The sequence below is a fragment of the Euprymna scolopes genome, chromosome 10 (genome assembly GCF_053919585.1).
Source record: "Euprymna scolopes isolate OS-2025 chromosome 10, ASM5391958v1, whole genome shotgun sequence".
NCBI lineage: Eukaryota > Metazoa > Mollusca > Cephalopoda > Sepiida > Sepiolidae > Euprymna > Euprymna scolopes.
This window is the reverse complement of record NC_136491.1, coordinates 29,232,423-29,258,090: the sequence shown is the minus strand read 5'-3', so window position 1 is coordinate 29,258,090 and position 25,668 is coordinate 29,232,423. Positions and strand designations below refer to the sequence as shown.

Below are 25,668 nucleotides of genomic sequence, written 5' to 3'. Positions count from 1 at the left end.
TTTTCATCTCATGCGATAACCTATGCAAATTAATTTGCTTTATCGCAACAGCCATTTACCATGGATTTCTTGTTGATACACCCCCTATAAGACATTAGTATATAAACGACTGCAATAGATCCGAGTGTATTTGAGCTCGGTATACCGGATTTAATACTCTATGACAGTATCCGTGTCACTAGGTATTTCGCGATGGTCGCTTTCAAAACAGCTTTTGATATAACAGTATCCCTTTGTTTGTTTAATCATTTTATTATTAGAAATCACTTATTGTTTTTGGGCTTAAAAAGATTACAATATTTATTGTAGCCATACTTGTTTCTCTTTGCTTCCTCAACTCAAGGAGAATGATTGATTAATCAATAAAACTATTTAGTTGTTAATTTTTTTTTTTAACTGTTGCTGCAAAGATGTTTTTTTTTTTTAAATCCAATTTCAAGGTTTAGTTTCTCATCTAAATTACAAACGATCTTTTGTTTCAAATATTTACGGCGTTTTTTTTTTGTTTTTTTTTTTCAATTCTTATATTATGAAAAATGAAAACAATACAAATAGTGCAATAATTTAAATCCATTTAAAGAATAGCTGGAAGAAGAAAAAAATCTACAGGCAATTTTTGTTGGGGATTAGAATGTTTATTATGTGAACGAAGATTCGTTTGAAGAAATATTTTTGCCTTTTACACAAAGAATTATTCTGTAAAAAAACAAAAACAAAAAAATGTGAATAATCTAATTTCTTATCTGATTAATTATTCAAATTCACTTAATTTTGAGCAAAATTTAGTTTTGTTATAAAAAAGATAAGTTCGTATTCTCATTTACTAATAAATGATCTAAGAATTAGGTATGGTTATAGTAAAACATACTGCAAAAATCTCTATGTGTGTGTGTGTATATATATATATATATATATATGGTTGTCAGGTCACGTCATATGCTACTGGTACCATGTAACCCAGTACTACCTGCCTCATGGTCGGGTCACCGGCGACTAAACTGGTTCCCCCACCAGACTTGTTTGGTGAGGCGGATGGCTAGTCTCCCTGAAGGATTAAAAACAAGACCTTCCAAAGGGTGAATGAACCCTTTTTCGGGGTCAACGTCCAACTAGCACGATGTGCGTTTGTGTGAAGAGGGCTCCCGTAAGCCGTGGTGAAGGCAACCTTTCTAGGAGAAGCAAATCTCTGATTTAAAAAAACCATAAAGCGGGAGACCAGTACCCGCATTAAGCTGGTCTGCAGTTTAACTTGTTGCTGGCTATCTTGCTCTTGCTTGTTGCTGAATCTCAACATTTTGAACCGAGAGAGAGACTTAGCTGTCGTACAAAGCTAAGACTCTAACATCACCTGTGTATAGATACTCCCTCAGGCATTTGTCTATAAAAATGGTCCTGTGGCGATGGAAAAGTTATGACGCATGGAGGCTTGAAATGCTGGAAACATGTAATAATTGATCTCAATGACCGTCTTCAGTATCATGCCTGTGTGAGCGTGGGAATTTACCAGTAGGACTAAGAAAAAAAAAAAGTAATTTCTGGGCTCATGGACATTAAAGTGTCTGAGGGAGTGGCACTGGATGGATAGTCTGGTGGAAGATAAATATATATATATATATATATATATATATATATATAAGGGAAAAGCCAGTCTATTTATCAAATTTTATCGTTGATATGTTTGCCCTTTTCTACAAAATCAGTATTTCACTTTGAATAGTGTTTCAATCAATTTCATCGATCACATATTCTATTCAGTCCGATATTTTTTTAGTAACAAAAATTTCATGAGATTCATTATTATCTTTCATTGGACAATCAAGAGAGATTATTATCCAATGAGATACCTTAATTTATTAAAAACATAAACTGCAAATAGCGTCATAATTCACTCAGTAATCGTTAATCAAACCTTTTTATTTTATTTATATCAAAATTAATTAAATTCAGGTATTTATTTTATGACTAATTATTCACAATTTCATTGTTATGTCGAAGTTCTAAATCCAATTGACACTTATTTATTATTTACTTTACAATTTTTGGCTTAAATGATAAATTTGCTTTTATATGACAAGTATAAATGATTTATTATCACTCATGGCTTATCAACGAACTTTCTACAATTATGGATCACTTTTAATAGGAATTTAAATCATTTAAATGTAAAGGTTTTTGATAAGGTTTGGCAGAATGATGTGTTTCACAAGAGTGTTAGTTATGGACTATCTAGAAATGTCTTCTCAACCATTGAATTCATTCACCCTGATACGCTTATAAATGTAGATGGGCAGTAATTTAAAGCACATCTTATCAAAGCCGGAGTGTCTGAAAGATCGATTCTGGAATCATCCCTGTTTCTGATCTTCGTTAACGATCTCTGAAATCACGATCTACCAAGAATTGGAGTGCCAACGTTTTTTATTTTTTTTTTTTTACAAAAGAGGTTACCACATATTTATAATCTGGAAACCGTGACACACGTACGTTAAAGGTATAACGGTATTAATGTATAAATAACCATTCAGTCCTGGTAATGTCACGGATCTTTTGGACTCTCATACCAGCTAACTTTTAGACTAACCAGCTCATTCTATCGGCCAACAAACCAGATAGTTATTCATAGGTGCATTGTAGGCCTCTGGTATTTGCTTGGTGTAGATTCTGTGCGGTCTCCCCACCGAATCACATCCTTATTTTAGCATCCACAAAAGAACATCACTGACAATTTTATCCTTAGTCCTCCAGCAGTAACTAATAAACTTAGTTCTCTCTCTGATTATAGCTGAATTCTGAGGAAGGTCTCTGATGTGTGGTGACACAATAATAGAAAGAAAATCAAGTCGAGGTTGGTTTAAGGAACAAGTGTATTTAACATCAAAGGTACAAAGGTAGGAAACAGGTATAACTGAATTGCATGCAGCTAGTCAGTGGTAGTACTGTCGCTTCTTCCATCGATGTAGGTGAAAAAAAAAAACAAAGCCTTCACGACGGGCAGTTGGAAAATAGTAAAGTGTTAAAAAAAAAAACAGGTGCGCGTTTTTGATTGACGTGACGGCGATAGGTATTCAGCAGTAAGAATTATATATATATAGTGAGAACTAGTTTAATTTCCCTTGTGTTAAGAAAGGCCGGTGTAGCAACCACGTATCAATACCAGGAGGTCACTCGAGGATAAGGGTTTGGGTATAATCAGATTATTTATGAGGACGGTTCAATAAGAATTTGTTTACGTTGGACTTGAAGATGACCATATTGTATATATCATTTAATTAATTGGAATGTTTGAGATGAGTATTATTTATTCATTTATTCCTCTGGTCCCTAGTGCAGTGGATAGAGATGTTGAATCTCTACGGTTCCATGTGAGAATTGTATGAAGATAGCGGTTTCAATCCTACCCAAAGCCAGCCAGAGGCTTACTTGGCCAAAACATGATGAGACGAAAAACAACTATGGAAGGCAGTAATTGCTGAGAATGAAGTTAGAGATTTAGAGTTCCTATCCCGTCACGGTTGCCACTTGACGAAGAGCAGAGGAATAGTTGGCCGAAACGTTGTGAAACAACAACTAAAAGATGAGGATAATAGTCTGCAATAAATAAGTGGACCATATTGTAGTCAGCTGGAAAGCAGACCAGCGGAACAGAGTTCCACAGACGCTCAGTTCTAGGAAGGCGGTTTTGTTCATGGAATCTATGTTTAGGTTTAGACACCGATAGAGAATGGGGGAAGTTATTGATAGTGTTTTTGGCTAGACTAATGTTTTTTTGTGGAAGATTGGCAAGGGGAGACCATTGATTGGAGCTCAGTCGAACACTTGTCATGAAAATAACGATAGAGCAGGCTCGTGATTATTCTATGTATATGATAAAGAGACACGATCACTCATAAAGTGATCTTGCTAAAGGCCAATTCTTCTGAACATTAGAATTATACCATTGTATGTCTCTCCATTTTTATTTTTGAAAAAGAAAACATAATCGAATATTGTATTGGCTTGTTGATAAAATACTAACAATAAAAAAAGGAAAGTCACATTTTCCTGATGCTGCATGATGGTTGTCTTATTTAATATTCTCCATCTTGACTTCATAGTTGCAACTAACAGGGGGTGGGGACGCTTAGCTTAGCCTAGGCGTAAAATACGCTTAAATATGATATTTTAATCTGTCCAGATTTCTTATATATCATTATGGAGTCATGATTTCAAAGAAAAAAAAAGAAGGTATTTGGGTGCCATCAGCTAGAATCGAAATTCAAAACTGTAGCATAGAAAGCTGGTGACGTTACCACTGTACCAATGGGACATGCATATGAACTGGTTAAAAATCAAAAATACAAAATGTACATTGTGGTCACGAATGTCGGCGGCAATCAACACTACAACTAAAAGACGACACAGGCAAGAAGACAAAAAAAAAAACGACAACTGCAAAGAAGAGATGATATAAATCCGTTCAGGTTTATTTTTCATAAAGAAACTGAATGGTGGTAGGAGGTCTCAGGCTGAAGGTTGGAATCCAGCTGTTGCTTGAACTGGCAGGCTACGAAGTCATCGTTGGTGGCTACAAGAGACACGTGCTGGCTTGAGAAACTGGACTGCTGGGAATCAAGCGCATCAACGGCGAGTGGTTGCTGCTGCTACTGCTGGGTTTGGCCGTTGTCAGGCAGGTAGTCTAAACTGTTCTGTGTGGGCATGGCTACTGCTGCTGAGTTGGGTCGGGTCGCTAAAGGGCCCAACCTCACCGTGCAGCGATCTAGCCGCGACTGACTGCTTGTTGAAAAATAAACGCTATATTCATACTCGTTCGCCGGACGTAGTTGTAGACATCGAGACTTTTCCAGCGCTAGTCGTCGTTTTTCGTTCTTGACTTGTGTTTGTTTTAGAGCCTTTAAAGTGCTGTAGGGAGTCATCTGTTTGAGGTTTATATTCACGTGTCATATCAAATTGAAGCTGGGAAAGTTACGAATATTATTCTAGCAGGAATTGTACTATTCAGAGTTCCACAGGATAAGTGTTCACGTCTTCAAGTACTTGTCGAAAGTGACGTCGCCTGTGGTTTTTACGTTTTGAATAGGAATCCTTTTTTTGATGAGCGGTTTCTTTTGGTGGAAACCACAACATGTATACCATTTTTTTCAATTTTGACCCCTTGGAAACTATTTTAACCAGCTAAAGACCTATAAAAGAAAGGTCCATAAAAAATCCAATTATTTGAGTGTTACATGATAAGGGCTGTCCCCTTTTCATGTAAGTATAAAAATAGAGAGATTTAGTTAAAATGAAAATGAAATAGAATAGACGAAATTCGAACCTCGTAATTTAGGTTTAGAAATAGATTACGAGAGAGAATTAGAAAATGGAATGTAAAACAAATCATTGTTAAGCTTAGAGATAAAATAGTTTTAAAAAAAGAATGTGCATTGTCAATTCTGTTATGAAAATTCAATTGAAAGAATGCAACTACAAGATAATTTAATAAACATGTTAACATATTGGAAATATAGGTTACTGGGAATATAGGTTAAAATTCCTTTTGTAAACAAAGGAAAAAGTTTTGGACACGCATTTCCAGAACACGTGAAAGAAGACACATGTTTTAACATGTGTATGACGTCATGAAAAATGGGAAGTTATCGATATAGTTAGAAACTTTAGAGAAACTGGGAGAGGGAGTTTGAGGACGACAGACGATAGTCTGCAGTTGGGATTCGAACGTCTAGAAGTGAGACGGTCACTTTTTAAACTTAATATGTGAAGCTTTGAATTCTTGATGATGAAAACCACGACCGGTCGAGAGAAGAAATAAACCCATCATGTGTTTTTATAAACGTCGTCTTTGTGTTATAATTCTACCAAAAGGTAAAGTGAAAATTGTTATATATGTCTTATATATATCATGTGTTTTAAAATGTCTTTACATACACATTTTACATACACAATATGAACACTAAGACTGTCTCAACACTATCTCCTCACTCAAGAGCTTCTACACATTTAAGTATGAACATTTTATATATATGAATCGCATCATTAACAACATCTCTCAACAACATCCCTCTTAAAAAAGTCTCTCTTACAACATCTCTCTCTAAGATTCTCACTATTAAAAAGTCCTAACAACGAACGATATAACAACAACAAGAAAAGAATAATCATAATAATAAATATGAAATATATAATATGAGGTCCCTAGCACCGCTCCATGACTTAGTGATAGAGTTTGAAAATATAGGAACAGACAGACATATAGAATTTTTTATATATTAGATTAACTAAAAAAAAAGACAAGATTGATTCAAAATCATCTTGTCTTTGTATTTTGCTGCATCTAAAATGGCTGTTTCATTTAATACTAGCAGTTCACCCCAGCTTTTCTCGGGTCCTATGTATTGTTCATAACTTTATGTGCATATATATATATATATATATATATATATATATATATATATTAAAAAAGTTCAAGTGTTCAGATAAAAAATTGGCGGAGGAGTTTGGTAGAATTTGGAAAGGTCAACTCTTTCAACTTTGACCTCTTGGCAGCCAAATGTTCGCCCAAAAACTGATTAAAAAGCTTGCTCCATGTCTGAATACCCTTTATATAAATTTCAAATGTTTAGACCCAAAATTGGCTGAATAGTTTGCTAGAGATCGCAAAACTCAAATCTTTCGAACTTTGACCTTTTGGCAACTAAATTTTTGGCGAAAAACTGATTAAAAAGCTTGCCCTATGTCTGAATACACTTTATACAAAATTTCAACTGTTTAGACTAAAAATTGGCTGAGTAATTTGGTAGAGAGCGCAGTAATTTGGTAGAGAGACATCAATTTTGCCCTTTAACATTTATTGCTTTGAGCTCAAATAAAATTAAAATGTCCAAGTAATCTGCATCGAAAATTTCAAGTGTTTAGACCCAAAATTGGCGGAGGAGTTTGGTAGAGTTTTCAAAGGTCACATCGTTGAACTTTGACCTCTTGACTGCCAAATTTCTAGCCGAAAACCGATTAAAAAATTTTTCCCAAATCTCAATAATCCTTATGTTAAATCTCGAGTCTGTAGACTGAAAATTGACAGAGTAGTTTGGTAGGGAAACGTACACACACAGACAAACAGACACACACACGGACAGACAATTTTACTTTTATAGATATATAGATTGTGTCAATCGTGATTTCATTGCGACTTATAATTTTTAATGTTGCATATTTAATTGTGAATAAAAAGATGTATTGTTGCAATTAATGTCTGTTTAACATGTTATTTTTTTAATTTTATATTTTCTCAAATTAGACAAGAATTGAAGTAGTTTTATATTCTATTAGGATAATATCTCAAAACAGGTAAAATTATTTCCTAAAAGAGAACAGTTTTGCATCATTTCTTGAACCTCTTAGCAAAATAAAAATCAAAATATAATACTACTAAACCTTATGTCTAGAATCCTGTATTCCAATTCTGACCAAGGTCTATTACATAGTTTCGATTTTTAGAAAATGTTCCAAATTTTAAGTTTCAAGTGAAGTTGCTTCATTAATGTCTACTGCAATATACTGACGCAGATTTAATCGACTTCCTCCAAAGGAGGAAGTTTCATGGGAATATGAAATTTTCAAGCGGTCTCCAGTTGTATGTATATCCCTGTTAGGGGAGATGGCAACGTTAAGTTTTTGAAACTCTTGTAAGGAGGTGTCGATGTCCCCCTACATACAGCACCTAAATATTCACCCATCTAATACTAATTAGGCTTGACGTTGCTTAACTTTAATGATCCCATGAGAAGCGGTATGTAAGTATTGGTCTCTAATGACTATGGATCAAATTTAATGCAAACCTGAAATATTTGAATTTTCAAATAAAAGGTGCCTATATTATGCCCCCCTTTTAACCATGTTAAATACCCCAAAGAAGCTGACATTTTAGGAATCGATGATACTGTTTATACTTAAACAACAAAACAAATACCTGCGTCGTTCTCTATCCTTGTGTCAGGTGTTATTTAAGATAACCTTCGTTTGTTGATTGCTATCTAGTTCCTATCATTAAAACTTCACAAAAGTCACAAGTATCCAAATTTTCGTGAAGGGCTTCTACTACCTCTGCACGAAACTAAATTAAAGTACACAGGCAGCTGTGTTTGAAAATTAATAATGATCGGTTAATTACTTAGGCACTAGACAGCAATCCATAAAGACTATGATTAAAAATTCACAAAAGTCAGCGGTATCTAAATTTTCGTAAAGGACTTCTACTCCCTGTGCATGAAACTAAATTAAACTACACTATGATCCTTCACGTCTAGCAGCTGTGTTCCAAAATAATAATGATCGGTTAATTAGTTTAGGAGTGAAACCTGTACATATCTAACTTTATATAAATTGAGACTTATTGCCTCTACTTGGCTTTGCCCGAGTGGAAAAAATTATTCTCTGATGTTATCTAAAGTAAGCTCGCAGCTTTATTTTCTTTTTAAAGTTAAATTTAATTATTACAATACTAGCCTGGGTGCCCCCCGGGTGTTTGGAGGTGTGTGTTGAGCAAAATAAGCTGTAGTAGGCAGGCTCGAACCCGTTACGCGAAAACGGAAAAGAAAGTGGAGGTGTGTGTAAGGGTGTTTGTTGAGCAAAAAAAAAAAAAAATAAATAAATAAAAATAAAAAAATAGGAGTAGTAATCAGGTTCGAACTAGTAACGTGCCAGAGGAAAAAGAGGTGAAAAACAAAAAAAAACAAACGTTCTTACCAATATGCCTACCGTAGTTGTGACGTCACGGGCGGTCGAAATAACGCCTTTTAGGCGACGTTGCGGGCGCAAGGGCTGAATGACTTGCAAAAAATCTCAGCGAAAAAAACGACCCTCCCTATAGAAAACTGACCAATTGAGGGTGAAAGAAGTAATGTTTTCGACCAATTTTTCGATATTTGTCGTCCGGAGGGTAGAGCTTCAAAATGATACTGATTTCGTGAAAATCAGTCGCCTATGTCAAAAGTTTTTGCGAGACATACATAAACAAATATATTATAGATAACGTTGTTATTCAATTATTACTGAAATCAAATCGATATAAGTATTTCCGCTATTAGTAAAGTTGTTGTAATCGCAGATAGATTGTAAAAGAAAATGCAATGGCAACTTTCTGAGAATGAAAGAAACTAAAACGAAAGACTATTTGCTATTATAGAAGGGCAATAACCAATCAGCTAGGCAGAATCAAATATCAATATGCTTTCGATGTTTGACTGAGAAATAGACGGACTTAATTTTATATGTTCGGTTTTCTTTTATATATATTTTTATGAACAACTGGACTATTTCTTTCCTGTTTCTTTTTTCACCAGTTTAAGCGTTTTTTTTTTTTTTTTTTTTTTTTGTTATCTTCATGTAATTGACTTGACTCGCATGGTAAACAAGTGCGAGATTCTAAAACATATTTGAATCAGACTTCTTAATCGACCAAAACAAGTTCCTTCTATTGAATCAGCTTGATATTTTTCTAATAATAAACAGGTCAACTTACATAGTATCAATATACTCTCATATTTCAGTTAAGATCAATTACAAAAATCGTTTAATTGTATTATAGTAAAATTACCTAGCATTATCCATGTTGGATTGAGTGAGGAAGTATTACATGCAACAGTATATGAAAATGACTAAATGTTGGATTGCCGGGGTATATATATATATATAAAATATAATTATCCACTGACACGTGTCTCGTCGTCTACAACTCATCAGAGTGGCTGAATCTAGCGAAATTCGAAATCGGGACCCCAGGGTAAGAAGCCTAAACCCTTACCCCTCGTCCACCTCGCTGACTGTTCGGATATATCGCGATTTACGTATATGTTATTTGTTTTTGCGATACATCTCGAATGAATTCAATTATTTGCAAAAGTGCATTTTTACCTAAATGCGAGTTGGGAATAATTTTCCTTTTAACCAACTTTAATATATATACCGTGGGGCACCACGTTGATTAAAGGGAAAATTATTTCCAACTCGCATTTAGGTAAAAATGCACTTTCGTAAATAATTGAATGCATTCAAGACGTATCGCAAAAACAAATAACATATATGCGTGTGTGTGTGTGTATATATATATACACACACACACACACACACACATATGTGTGTGTGTATATATATATATATATATATATACACGCGCGCGCATAATTACGTTGATACACCGGTTCTCATCAGATCACCGAAGTTAAGCAACGTTGAGCCTGGCTAGTACCAAATTGGTGACGATTTGGGCATTCTAGGCTCTGTATTTGCTCTCCGCTCATCTCGACATTGTTTCCAGTCGTCCTGTGCCTCAACTTGCCAATGGTATGTAAAAATGTTGACTCAGGAGAGGCGTAGGTGGAGATTGCGCAACTCTTGCCACACAAATTTCACGCACAGGCACCTTTACAGTGGGTATCCATAGTCTGTCAAGACTGAAGGAAGCCACACACGCACACACACATATATATATATATATATATATATATATATATATATATGTATAAGAATTAATAAAACATGTTAAAAACACTTTAAGAAGAGTTAAAACATATTTAATTTTCAAAAAGGAAATACAAATTAAGTGGATTGTCCTTAATTCATGAAGATTCGAAAGAAATACTTTCCTTCTCGTCAGAGGGTAGGAGTTAGCAAAATGCAGAATCGGATTTTGCTTGTAAACTATTTAATGAAACCACAAGTAAGCCATAGAGCTTACTTGATAAAAGTTTTTAAAAAAATGGTGAGGCAGAGAGAGTGGGGGGGGGGGAGAAAGAAAAATGATTTCACGTGAATGGATGGTCGAGTGAAGAGTAGAATATCCAATAACGGTAAAATCCAAGAAAGGTCTATAATATTTATGATATATTTAAAGTTTGCTATTTTGGATTTTCTTTGTAAACTCAATTGTAATTCCTATATCATTATATCTATACATATAAAAGCGAAAATGTATGTTCGCTTTTTGTGTATGTCCAAGAAAGACTTTTTTCCGGCGGATTCTCGAGGCCGTCGCTCATTTTTAAAACTTTATATCACGTCTAAATGATAATATCTATGACTTAACAACGGTGGTCGCCTCTGTATTTAATTTGCTCGATTTTGAAACGTTAATTATTCGACATTTTCGGATCTGCACGTGTTGCATTCGTTTTTCGGTATATAAAAAAAAGCGAAACTCGATTCGAAATACTGGCCCACGACCAGTGGTCTCTAGAAAGCTATGTAACGTTTGGTCAATGTCGACTTCGTCATATCAGACGGTTGCTTTCATTTCGAGACAAGACACTCCCCCTAATAAACAGGGAGCTGTTTTTTTCCAAAGTTAGTTAAAAACAAACAAACCGGTTTATTGACCCCATTAAAAACTGTCCTGCAGAAAATGTTAACTGCTGAATAGCTATCGCTTACCATCGCCGCATGTTCATTAAGCTTTTTCGTATAAAAAAAACAGACTCGCGTTAAATAAAACACTGCCCCGCACTCAAAGTTCACGTCAATAACTCGTCAAAAACGGGCACCTGTTTTTTTTTTTCACACTTTACTATTTTCCAACTGCGCGTCAAGGCTTCGTTTTTTTTTTTTGTTTTTTTTAACAACCAACGATTTTTCTTTTTATTTACCCAAAACCACACACACACACACCCAAACACCTGGGAAACGCCTGGTACCCCTCGCTAAAGTCCTGTTTCTGACGTCGGATTTTCAACTTGGATTATTTAGACGTGCACCTGTTGTTGTTTTCTTCACCTGCAAATAACCTCCATTACAATGGGCCTTTCTTTATATACGATTGGTTGTTTTTTGTCTTAATGTTGAACTCTAAATCAAATATATACCTATGGATCTATATATGTACATGCATGCTTATATATATATATATATGTATGTATGTATGTATGTATATACATACATCTAATTGACTTTTTCCTCCAAATATTTCTGAAAGAACTCTTTGCATGAAAAGTACGTCCAAGGATGGAGTACTTCTGCCACATATGGGCAGGAGCTGCTAAAAACAGCCTATCCTGCCTTGACAGAGTACAAAATAGACTTTGTGGCTTAGTGGGGGGATGCCCTTTTCTCTTCTGCAACCTCTCTATAAAAGAGACGTTGCGAGCCTATCTTTGTTTTATCGTTACTTCCATGGAAAGTGCTCGTCTGAGCTCCAATCTCTGGTCCCCCCCCTCGCCAAATCTTTCATGATAAACACCCATCTGGCTGAAATCACTGTCAATAATTTTCCCCACTGTTTATGTGCCAAAATCAAAACGTAGATTCCATGAACAAAGCTTCTTTCTTAGAAGTGCACGCCCGTGGGACTCTCTTCCGTTTGCCTGTTTCCCACCGGACTACAACTTGGATATCTTCAAGTCCAACAAACAAATTCCTGATGAATTGCCCCCTTAAGTAAAGCACTTTATCAAATCTCCAATACTAACGATTACTACAATACTATCCCATTGATTACTGTACACGCAATAACACTTATCCTCGGGTGGCTTCCAGGCCTTGATAAACGGTGACTACCATGTAAAAAAAAAAATTGTTTCCATATTTAGATTCTTATATTTTATGACTAAAACTTATAAGATTTTGAGTTTCATCTGATGTTGTAACCAGTAAATGCATTGAAATGCTAACATCTAGCATTCATATCTAATTATTTTGCTAACAGTTTTCCTCTGATGAGAAGCATTAGCATTCTTTGAAACTTCGCGGATTAAGGATTACATACCACACCAGTTTTGGAATATTCTGCCGAATAATAAAAACTAATTGTAAACTTCTATTTTACAGCTTTGTTCTTACTATTATATATGTGTACTATTGGGGTGGTACGCCCTACAGATTCTGACAATGGACTATTCCTGGCGTCACTTCCGGTCATCAGATTCTGCGTTTCAGCAGTCTGAACGCAAGACTCATACAGTCGTAACTTAACTTTGTTCTTGCATTGAGCAGAATTAACCCACTAAACTAACATCGTTTCTGTATTTTCTGTTTAATATATTAATCATTTCATTGTTTCCAAGTTTTCTCGTTATTCTTTGCAACATTTACACCCTAACAATATATTTACACCACAACAATATATTTACACCCTAAATGGGGATTTTAATCTATTCTTCATATGAGAATGGATTAGTTTAAGCTTAGAGAAAATTGCCAAAACTATCACAACGACGATCGCCACCACCATCACGATCACAAGCACAGTTCTAGCATCTCTAGTTGTAGTCTTCATCCGTACAAAAGAATAAAGATCAATAAACTAATAACAGGAAGCAAACAGATTTGTCTTGGAGAAAACATTGTTGTCTCCTCCTGCCCCCTACAATGCCCCCCTCCTACCGTCTCAATCTCCATTCCAAGCAAGTGTCAACACTTGATTGCTATAAGAGAACAGTAGAGGCAGCACACAAGAACGACATGACAAACAGTTCCAGACTTGAACTCTTATCAATTATCTTCCATCTGATTCTGACTTTCTCCCAAACCCTTTCAGCTTTCGTTGTTTTCCTCAAATAATATCGATTTTTTTTGTGTTCCATTCTCAAGTATATATTTGATTAAATAACACAGAATTTCCTTCTGCTTTATAATTCTTTCATTTAGTTCTAATCCCGGAAGAAGAAAAAAAAAATCTTCTGAAATTTCTAGTTTTTCTAAATAATGATTCCTAGGAGAATGTTCTTATTCAGTTGAACGACTTAGCATTATTTTGTTTTTATTAGTTACTAGCAGGCCGCTCGGCGTTGCCCGGTCATAAAATACGCATAAATATTATATTTTAATTCATACAGAAACTGAGACATGTGCATCTGAGTATTATGTTTTTTTTTCTAAACAGTTCACTTCTTGCAAGTAAAAAAAAAAAAAAATACTCAAGCTGAGATCGAAACCAAAATCTAATGACAGTGAATCAAGTACGATAACGATTTGGACAGCTTAACATGCTCTTTAAAAAGCGTTTTCAAACCTACTTATTCTTAACATAGGTAACCTGTCATGTGAACGATTCACGCATGTACATTCGTGAAACAGTTGACAAACAGAAGAATCTGATGACCCCCACTCACGTACCAGTTTTTCAATTTTTACCCCTTAGCACCCTTTTTTTCTGGATGAAAACCGATTAAAAGGTTTTTCACATGTCTGAATACCCAATATACCAAATTTCAAGTCTTTAGTTAAAAAATTTGTTGAGTATATAGATTGAGAAGTGTCCTCACACACGCATTTTCACTTTTATAGATATATAGATTAGACGTACATTAATTAGGATTGCATAGTAATTTTAGCCTTTGTAACACTTGACCCTTTTTTTTTGGTATTGGGTAATATGTCCCAATATGTTAAAGTCGATTAAACTACGATAATCGTACCGTAATCCAATTTCAATTCAATAAATTTGGCAAAAACTAAAGAAGCTTCAGTTGCGATGTATAGAAAGAATAGTAGAAATTTGTGCAGAAGAGTATACACTATCTCAGCACGTGTTCAATTTCGCCTTGACTTGCTGCATCGTTTGTGCATTCACTGTATCTCTTGAAAGTCCATTCCAAGCTCCAGAGATTCTGATTCTGAATGCGACCCTCCACTTGTTAAATTGAAAGTGGTAGTAAAATAGTTTCTGGTCAGGGATTTTTATCATCGGCGTCAAAATCAACAAAGATTATACCATTCCTGCAATGATCTGGTTCCTGCTGATTGCAGAGTAATGTTGATTCTGTGCAATTCTAGGAGGTCCTAGATATGACCTTAAACTATATCCAGTGGTGAGGCCCCAGCTTGTGGGCTTTGAGGAGTGTGGAGCCACTCTTTAATTGCCATTGCTCCCAGGTCCACTCTGACCCGGAGTGGTAGTACCTGTTAGGGTCCAAACTATGGGTTAAATAGAAACCGGCTTGAAAACAACAAATATACTCTATTAAAAAAATTTTTCTTCAAAATCTTGGGATTCGGCATTAAATAACCCGAAAAGGGTTGATATACCGTAAAACAACCAACCAACCAATTCTAGGAGGTCCACTCTAACAGACTTTACCTTCTCTCTTTGAGAAGGGGTTAGTTTATTGCTAATCGCTGAGGCGCCCTTACTGGGAACGACAGGGCTGTACAGTCATCTTTTACAGAGTCAGAGTGCTCTTCCTCTGGAGAGCCAACTTTTCAATCTCATTTTCTGATCTCATTTTCCGATCCTTGTGTCACATTTCTTACAGTGGGAGAGAAATAAATACTAGATCTCTGGCACTGCTGGGGTTTTTACCTTGACATCAAAATCAAGAGTCTAGGCCAATTCTGAAATCACTTTTCCCTATACATTATGGTGTAATACTGGTCATGTGCAGTTCTAGGAGGTCCACCCTTTCAGGCTTTGTCTTCGTTTATTTGAGAAGGGGTTAATTTATTGTATCATCATCTCATTTAAGTAGAAAAATTTTGCAAGAATTTGAATTTCAATAATAACAGCCAGAGGGTTTTTTTTTTTTCTAGCACCAAAACATTTCTAAAATGTCTTTTCTCTGCGATACGTTGTTAGTCCTGTGAACTTCTAGAAAGTACACCCTCTGAGGTTTTGCCTTCTCTCTTTGCAAAGGGGTTAGTTTATTGCTAATCGCCTGAGGCGCTGTTACTGAGGAATGCTGACGGGGCTGCCCAGGCAATTTTTGCAGGCCAGTGCTCTTTTTCTAAGGCGCTGGCTTTTCATTCCCACTACTTCCCTGACCCTTGTGTCACATCTGGCAACCGTGAAAGGGGGAGGGATAAATACCTTCAATAGTAAATTGTGATTAATTTGTTCAGTTTGTCTGCTTTTTTGCAGTAAATAAAGCTTTTCAGGAATTATTTCATGACAAACACAAAACCTATTATAAACGATTCATTGTACACAATTATCAAACACAAGTTGCTATTTTTATCAATTATCTGTTTGCTTGCATGTAAGGTGGCAAAAAGAATGTCTGCAATTGTAATTTTTACAAAACTGCAAATTTTAGTTAAATTTGATGTAACTGTTTAAACAAACTATCCGTCATTTAATTGGCCTTTTATTCTTCTATAATTTTACCTGTTAATATTTGACTCACATGAAGTATAGGGTGTTTAAACAGTTACATTAAATTTAGCTTAAATTTGCAGTTTTTGAATAAATTACAAGTGCGGACTTTTTGCCGGCACTGTAGTTTAAGACAATGGAGACTGATGAGAAGTTTTGATGGCGAAGTTATTTAGCTTGTTCAAAGTTTTATTTAGGTGGTAGCACAGGAGGGATCAGGTGCTAGTGTGACTGCAAGAATTAGAAGAGGAATAGCCTGGGTGGCCGGCGTTGCCCGGGTGTTTGGAGGTGTGTGTTGAGCAAAAAAAGAGTGGTAGCAGGCAGGCTCGAACCCATACCATGAAGGAGGAAAAAAATGTGACATCTTTGCTGTTGCGTCCATCACCAAACAGGAAGTGACGTAGGTCTAAATTAAGGATAGTCAATCAAAAAGTGAGGATCACTTTCGAAAATATTGTTGAAAAAAGTGACCCCTGGCCAGTTGAGGATGAAGGAATTAATGTTTTTGCAAATTTTTCGATATTTGTCGTCCGCAGGTTCAAGCTTTAAAACGATACTGATCTCGTGAAAATCCGTCGCCTCTGTCGAAAACAAACAAACATACATACATACATTTAAACAGACAGATGAGATTTATATTATAGATGGATTATGTTGAAGGAATTTTTGCCACTACTAACCAGCAGAGCATTAGGCTCTTCCTTTGATCAACAGTGGTATCAGTGATTCATTTTAAATCCTGGCATGTGTTGGACGGCTTTTAGAAATTGGTTCGCAAATTAATCTATGGCCAGGTTTTTATTTATACCTCTTTCTCTCAACTCCATCTTTGTAGCAATTATTTATTTTTGTACAAAAAAAAAAAAAAAAAAAAAAAAATTCAGTAACATTGAAATTTGAATCTATTTCGTAATTCTCAATTTTGGTACTTCTCCAGACTAACAATTCCAGAAAAATTTTTTTTTAATCTACGAAAAAAGAAAACAAAAAAAAACGTACAGTTTTAATGTAAAACTCGCTCTGATCCCTACCTGGGCCCAGTTGAAATGAACATCTCATAATTATACTAAAAATATTGCAACACTGTTCTTACATCTATGAGTAGCTTCTTTAAAATGTTCTCACCGTTTTTATACATGTTGAATGGACTGCAGAACCCCGGGATACGGCATTAGAAATTAGTAAAAAAATACAGTATGGTCGTATATGCTTAGTATTTTATCTAATTATATAATACACATGTATATAATCAAATAACATTATAAATAACACCGTAAAACGGGTCAAATACCGTAACCAGTGCCCGGAAAACATTTTATTCCACATCGTAACCTGGAAAAAAAAAAAAAAAAAAAAAAACGTAGCTTAAGGTCACCGTATCCCGGGGTTCTACTGTATAGTGATTTTTATGTTATATTACCCCCCCTTTTAGGTAAAGGCTAATGTCTCATAAACCACAATCGAACAAAACAAATTGGTTGTTATGAATGCAATCATAAATCTTAATAGCAACATTAAGTTCAGCCTCGTTTCGTCTGTACCTTCCTCGGATCAGCGCACTTGAAATTAATGTTTCATATCAGCATAAGAAACGAAGAAATCACTGGATTTGTAAAGAAAGCAACCTTTTATTGAGATATTGACGTTGCCTTCTCTTTTGTCTGTGGCAAAGCATTTCGAGCTACGGATATTTGGGACCCCTTAGCCTCTTTGTATATTATCAATCTTAAGTCATTTTCTACTCTCGAGTTTTCCCATCGCTTTCTGCTCTTCTTTCACTCCTTCCTTGTGACGTCACGTCCCTACTTCTGGCATATTGAAGGTAGAGCTGACATCCGAGTATACTAAATCGGCCCCGGCTGGACCCTAATACTCGTTATCCCCAAATTATACTAGATTAATATTTAATATTCGTATCTGACTGAAAGGGAACTATATACACAGTAGAACCCCGGGATACGGCATTAAAAATTAGTTAAAAAAATACAGTACAATATATAGTATACATGTATATAATCAAATAACATAAATAACACTGTAAGGCGGGGAAAATACCGTAACCAGGGCCCGGAAAACATCGTATTCCACATGGTAACCTGAAAAAAACGTATCCTTGCGTTCTACTGGAATTAAAAAACATGGTATGATTGTAGTTAGTACTTTTAATAAACGAAAAAAAAAAAAAAAGATATACAAATCTATTATTAGGTTGGTGCAAAATAATGTCGGTTTTTGACGTTAAGTTGAACATCAGAAAACATTATTTTTACACCAACTTAATATTATTAATCATTTAATATAGGATCTGTTTTATTGCTATAAGATTATTATTTTTGGTATTCCCTGTTTCCGGGTGGAGTGGGTTGGGGTTGGCAATGTAATATATGTTTAATCATCATGATACCAACTTCGCAAAAAAGATGCTAGTCTTAAGAAAATCCAATTCTGATCGCCGTTAGAAATGTCTATAATTTATTTTAGTATACAGGATGATACGACAATTCAATGTAACCGCCTTCAACCTCAATCACCGGCTCGATATGGGTCAGGAACTTGGAGCATGCCTTTTCCACAAGCACTGGTGGGAACTCGGCGAATACTTGACGGACGGCAGTGATCAGGCTGGCTTTGGTGTTGTGGGAGGTCATGTGACCAAATGAAGTAGTCCAGTGGGTTTAAATAGAAAGAGGAGGGTGGTCACTGAGAAAATGGTACAAAGTCGTAGCACTCCTTCTGAAGCTAAGCCCGAGTCTCTTTAAACTCGTGACCCATCACCAAGTCCTGCTGCCACACCCATGGTTTGCCACCCGATTACACCAACGGATCACCACACTCTTCAGCACAACCAGGTACACTTTGGTGTTGACTTTCAAGCAGACTCGAAGATGTGAGGTGGCATGATATGACCCTCACTTGAAACCACACCAAAGACCATAACCGTGGCTGGAAACTTCGTTGAGCTGTGCCCTCAAGCATTGCATGTTAAAGGTGCTGGCAATGGTCCTGTTGTCATAACTTGGATCGGTAGAGAGCAGGAGTTGTACAGTGGCGCATCTCTGATCTCACTCATTGAACATTGTGTCACTTTCAGACATGATAGAAGGCTCCTAGCACTCTTGGAATTTGTACACAACTGGCCAACTAGTAGATGGTATGCAATAAAAAAAAACAAAAAAAAAACACAAACAAAAAAACGGGTTTTCATCAAACGGAAATGGAATCATGTCTTTTCTAGGGCGACAATTTTATCGTTCCACTTTTTATATTAGAATAATTCGAACTATTGCTTTTATCTGCCTCTGATATCTCTTGTCGAATTCCGGAGAATCTAGAACAGAACCGTTTATTTAATCCACATCAGCCATGACCGGGTAGAAGTCCTACGTAATTTGCAATTGTATTCTGAGTATCAATCGTACTTCAACCTCTAAAAGAGAGTCACTTACAGCTGAATTTAGTAAGTACTTTTATCCATTACGTCAAGGGTCCCTGTGGACAATTCTAGTATGAAATCTTTGGAGCCGTAAACATATTCTTGTTTTTAGATGCATAATCTTACTGATTGTCATATTCCGTGCGGATTCCCTGAGTTTGCCTCAAAAAACACTGGAAGAAAGCCAACAAGCGAAACACTGTAAAAATAATACTCAAGATGAGAACAGTAGTCCGAATTATGCAGTTAATATGAATTATCAATCCTCATCTAAAAAAAAATTCCGAAATCTATTGTTTTTATTTTTGTATAACCATTACTTAAAAATGTTATATTAACTTTAGAAGCAACGCATGAATACTAATTTATACCTTTTCTGTCTACATATGTGTATATGTATGTACTGTAAATATTTTGTTTTTAAGCCTCGTTTAATTTGAAAATATGAAAGAATAAAAGCCATTAAAATATTTAAAAAAACAAAAAAAAAATTTAACTTTTCGAGAGTATCATCCCATCTTCAAAAATATTAACAACTAGACTTTTTAGACATTATAAACGGGCAAAAATTAATGTCCATTGACTTAGAATGAGTGTTTTATGCCAAATTGATCGTTAAATATGGTGGAATTTGCGCTCATGTTTTGCATTAAACGATAATACCATAATATTTAGTTTGCGGCACCTTATAATAACAATATTATTAATAATAACAATAATAAAAATTCAACTAGATTGGCCCAATCGTCTCCAAGAAACAAGATAACTTACTGTTTAGGGTTATTTTTTTTATTAGCCTAAAAGAATATCTTACATTTGTTTTGCACCAGCAATAGCTGAAAACACTATCAATAATTTTCCCCAATCTTTATCCGTGTCTAAACCTAAACGTAGATTCCATGAACAAAGTTTCTTTCTTAGAACTGCACATCTGTGGAACTCTTTCATTTGTTTGCTTTCCGGCTGACTACAATATGGTTGTCTTCAAGTCCAACGTAAACAAGTTCTTGATGAGCCGTTCCCCTTAAGTAATCCAATTTACCAAATTTCCACTATGTCACTATCCTATTGACCACTGTACACTTATTAACCCTTATCCTCGAGTGGCCTCTGGGCTTTGATAAGTGGGATTCCTTTGTTAAAAAAAAAACACACACACATTTATGCGGATGATTGGATTAACTTTTCTGTTGCTCATATTCCAACGATATTCTTATTTAATACTAACAGATAGATCTTACTTTGCCCGAGATTGAATGATGATGGCCTTACTGCTTGTGCGGTGACAATGGCTTCAATTTAAGTTCAAAATGAAAAAGTCAAGTATCATGGTGCAATTGTGCTTTAAACAGAAACATTCATTTCGAACGTGCCTCTCTCATATACGAAGAGTGTCCTGCTGATTTCAAATGCATTCGTGATGTTAGGCTTTGTAAGGTGTTAACTTTGATCCAAATCGCTTTTTCCTTCTTGCATCGGATTATTTCGATTATCAGTACTTATCGAAGACATTCCGATAAAAAAGAACACTGAGAGAAATATAATCTAATTTATAAAACTCACTATGTCTGTATATCTGTCTGTCTCCATATTTTTTTTTTCAAACTTTATCTCCTCCGAGACACAAGATCGGCATGAGGCGTGTCAAATGATTTCATTTTTGTGTGCCGTTCTTTTATGGGTCTTTGGCCGGTAAAAATAGCTGCTAAGGGTCAAAATTGAAAAATATTGGAACTTGACAGGCCCAAGTCGACTTAAAGTGTTCTTTTACACACACACACACACACACACATATATATTAAAGTTGGTTCTTTTTTTGATCTATTTCATATTTATCTCATGATAGCTCAAACATTAACGATAAAGAATGGAGCGTGATATATTTTGGCTTTGATTCTAGCTTATGACACCCAAACCATTTTTCTTACATTCAAAATCACTACGATATACTCGGTATAATATAAGGAACAAAAGAGAATTGTCGTTACAATAATAAATACAAAATCTGCAGAAATTAAAACATCATATTTAAGCGTATTTTACAGTGGGAAAGGGGGAACGTCGGGTGCTCTGCTAGTATAAAGATTTTGTACTTTCCAAGACCTTTGTTTAATTTGAAATCATGAAAGTATAGAAGCCGTTAAAAAAAAAAAAAAGGTTGAAATTTTAATTTACCAATTCCAGAATATAATCCCATCTTCAGAAATTTTAATTTTTGCATCATCTGAAATCTTTGTTTATTATGTCAGCGCTACAGACAGATTTTGTTCGTAAGCACCGATTTGAACTGAATAAATTCTTAAGTTCAGCAAATCACGAAATTAAAGATATTCTTCTTTTAGAAGCATTCTTTTTTTTTTTTTTAAATTTGAAACTACAAAAGCATAGAAACCGTTACAATGCAAATCTTTTATTTTTTTCAACTTTAATCTAAATTTTTCAGGAGTTTAATCTCATCTTCAGAGAAACATGCTCGCATATTTTTTATTTATATATCTATTTCTGTTTCAGACGGGCGAGATGGAAGTGAAAAATCCTCTTTTTAATGACGATTCCACCCAGATGACAACATCTGGCACGGAGCTGACAAACGGCCTGCAGCAGACGCCAATGTCCAACCACAATGCCGTGGACATGGGGGATGATGATGAAGTGGGACCCATTACACAATAATGCAGTCTATCACTCAAGCCAACGTCCGTCCCCCTTCCCTTTCAACCTTTATAGGATGACCAGTTGGCTTGTCCCCCATCCCCTTTCCTCTCAAAAACTTGTTCATTAACCCCCATACCCCCCCCCCCTTTCCTATGACTTTATCTGCTTCTCCTTGTAAATCGAAAAGGGGCCATGTGGCTGAAATTTTGTTTATAACTAAACGGGGAGAAATAAATAAAAAAAAAACAAAAAAAACGTGGACTAATTTAATTGTGGCAACAACCTATAAATATATGAATATATGTGCATAAAATGTATATTTATATATGTGTGTATGTAAATGCATTTCTCTTTCTCTCTCTCTGTGCAGTGTATATAGGGTCCGCCACAAGTAACTATAAAATTTAATTTCAACATGGAATTTATATGCAACTGCAATATAGAAACTGAAGACATTATTTTTCATCAATAAAAATGGTTTACATTTTGCAATGCTTTTTTTGAAAAAAAAAAAAAGCATTCCCAATGTCTTAGTCAGATTGTATTAAAATTACAGAAAGATATAAAAAAATAAAGAAACTATTTAAGTTCAAAACCATCAGTGACTTTTTGGACAGGCTACATGTTTATTAAAACTGTCTTTTCCATGGAGTTCAATGCATTTTTCTAACGTTTCAGGAACTCCACAGCATTCTTTGGTGCAAAACGGCACTTGAGTGATGGCGACTCGAGATCGTTCCTCAGGCTTGCCGAGTAGGCTTTGTCTTTGAGAACATTTCACAGGAAACAATCTAGAGGGGTTAAAATCTGGCGAACGAGATGGCCAAACTAACGATCCTTACCCGCTAGTTCATTGACTGAGCAGGTCGTCTTCCGGCTGGTATTGCACAAGCGCAGCATAATGGGCTGGTTTCCTATCTTGCTGAAATCTCAGACTCTCTGCACTATCCTGCTAGTGTTATAATACTTTGGTGTATATAATATTGTGGGTGTCCCAGCTCACGGGAGTCAAGTTGTGAAAAAAAGACAAAACAGACACGTGTTGACTAAGGTAGATAACTCTTTGGGATTATGTCCCTTTAATCGTAAACACTACAGTGTACAGCTACAACGGCACTTGAGCAATGGCAGCTTGGATTTGTCTCTTAGGTTCAACAATTTTAAGGGATTTTGTTGAGTAGGCTTTGTCTTTGAGAACATCTCGATCTAAAAATGTCTGGAGGGGTTAGATCTGGTGAACAGGGTGGCCACCCAAATTGCCAATGCCTGCGAATTGATTGATCAAGCATGGTTATTATTCAGCTGGTACTCCACAAGCGCAGCATAATTGACTAGTTTCCTATCTTGCTGAAAGCACAAACTCTTTCATTATCTTGTAATTATTGCAGTATAGCCAGATAATTTTGTGCAATTACATAGTTACATATGGCGAACCCTGTATATTGTGTTCATATACATCTGATTCACCTGTATGCTTTGCAAACATTATGGGTCATGTGTTTTAACACACACTTATACTATGCTCTTCCCAACCCCGGCAATACACTTTTTTTTTTCTTTTTCCTACCCCCCCCTCACCTCAACCCTGTGGTCTGTCTGTTGTGGTGATGTAATAATAATAATAATCTATTCTGAAAATTTTCTTCTTGTCTCCCTCTTTCATTAAGTACTCCTCTTCCTTCCCCCTACACCGCACCCTTCTTATCTTTTTTCTCTTCAAATCCACTTAATCTTTTCCCACATTTTTTTCTTATAAAAATCAATCTTGGATTTCCTGCTGCTTATTTTTTTTTCCTTTTACTGTCTTGACTCTAGAAATATACGGTGGCTTTTATTTATTCATTTTTTTTTTTTTGTTAATCTTTAAATTCTGGCCAGGTTATGATTTAAAATTAAAGTGATGAATTGGAAATTACAAAATAAATAAAAACAAAAATGAATGAAATTTGGAGGAAATTGAAAATAATTAAAGAAAAAAAAAAGATACTAAAATTGCAAAAGAAAAAAAAACCCAAACAAGTAACAAACAGACTGTCTTTTTGTTTAATAGAAAATAAAACTGATATATATAAATAGTACATTTCGTTACAATTCTGCTTCTATTTTGGGTTTTAATTTTAGATACGAATAAAAAGAATTATGAAAACCTTCCTCCGCAACCATTCAAGGAGGCAGACTTTAATTCATAAAATCCCATTAAATCTTTTTTTCTTGCTATTTTTTTTTTTAAATTTATTTTATCCCCCTCTTCTCATTACTATTTTTCTCCCTCCCTCTCCTAAAAAAAAAAAAAACATTAACTTTCTGTTTCATTTTTCTTCTACAAAACAAACCAGATAATATTTTTTTAAAAAAGGAAAGATTAAAAAAAAAAACATAATCGAAAAAAATCTGGCAAAAATAAAAAGATCTTTTTTTATCATTGCCAGAAATTATATTTACAAATAAAAACAATTATCAGACATAAGCAAAAAATTAAAGCTAAAATAAAAAATCTAATTATCATGTCTGACTGTTTTCTCCAAATATCTTCTAAAATGCCACCTGGACCATGTAAGAACTTTACAAACATTTACTCACGAAAATACTTGTTCGCCCTCTCTACTGAACACCAATACAGTCTAATAATACCTACAGTGACAATAGGTGTATATGCGTAGAATATATATGCCGATTTGGAATTACTAGACTGGGTGGTGATTATCCAGAATAGCCAACAAAGCAAAAAAGAGTTAAACACAGCAAATAAATATTACCAAAGGTGTGATAAGTTACTCTTCTATCTACCGGGATAAGTTTTTGTATTTAACTTATTTTAAAGTGTTTTTTATTAAAAAAAAAAACAAAAAACTGTCGAGTTAGAATGAAAAAAAAAAAATCGTGATCTCAGAGCCATGATCGTGCTCTGATAATCACTCAAAAATCGAAAACAAAATCCTGATAGAAACATATCAAATTACTCTCACCAGTCATGTGAAAATGTAACGTTCTATCAATGTCTTGTTTGATTTACGATTTTTGAGCGATTATCGAGGATCACCTATGGCTCTAATTAGACCACCGTTTTGTTTTTTGTTCTAGCTCGACATGTTTTACACTAACTTTATTTTTAAGTAAAAAGACATTTTAAAATAATTTAAAACTAAAAAAAAAAAAAAAAATTATCCAGGTAAGTGAAAGAGTTACTTAGATTACCTTTGCTAACATTATCTGTTTTGTCTTTTTTTTTTTTTTCACTGATTTTTTTTCACTGATTTGTTTTATTTTTTATTATTTTTTTTTTTTGCTTTGTTAGCTGTTCTGTAAAAATCACCGAGAGCTGGAGAAATATATAAGTTATTAGGATTTTCTACAACTAATATTAAAGTCAGATTTTCGTGAATGTATGTTTGTATGAAAATTTTCTTCTTGTTATGTATTTTTTTCTTAAACCACATTTAGATTTTTACTAACACCAACCGTTATTTTTTAACAAACTAATAAAAAGAAAAAAAAAAAAACATTCAGA

The 25,668-nt window shown here is 34.9% G+C and overlaps 1 protein-coding gene across 1 annotated transcript in view; it reads left to right on the top strand.

Annotated features, from left to right (window-relative positions):
• The window catches only part of LOC145285897 (uncharacterized), a 417,018-nt gene extending 392,780 nt beyond the window's left edge, over nt 1-24,238 (top strand). The window contains exon 5 of the mRNA XM_080134364.1: nt 22,017-24,238. Within this exon, the coding sequence (XP_079990490.1) occupies nt 22,017-22,178 (162 nt within the window). The 3' untranslated portion in view covers nt 22,179-24,238. The remainder of the gene's footprint in view (nt 1-22,016) is intronic.
• The last annotated feature ends 1,430 nt before the right edge of the window (nt 24,239-25,668 follow it).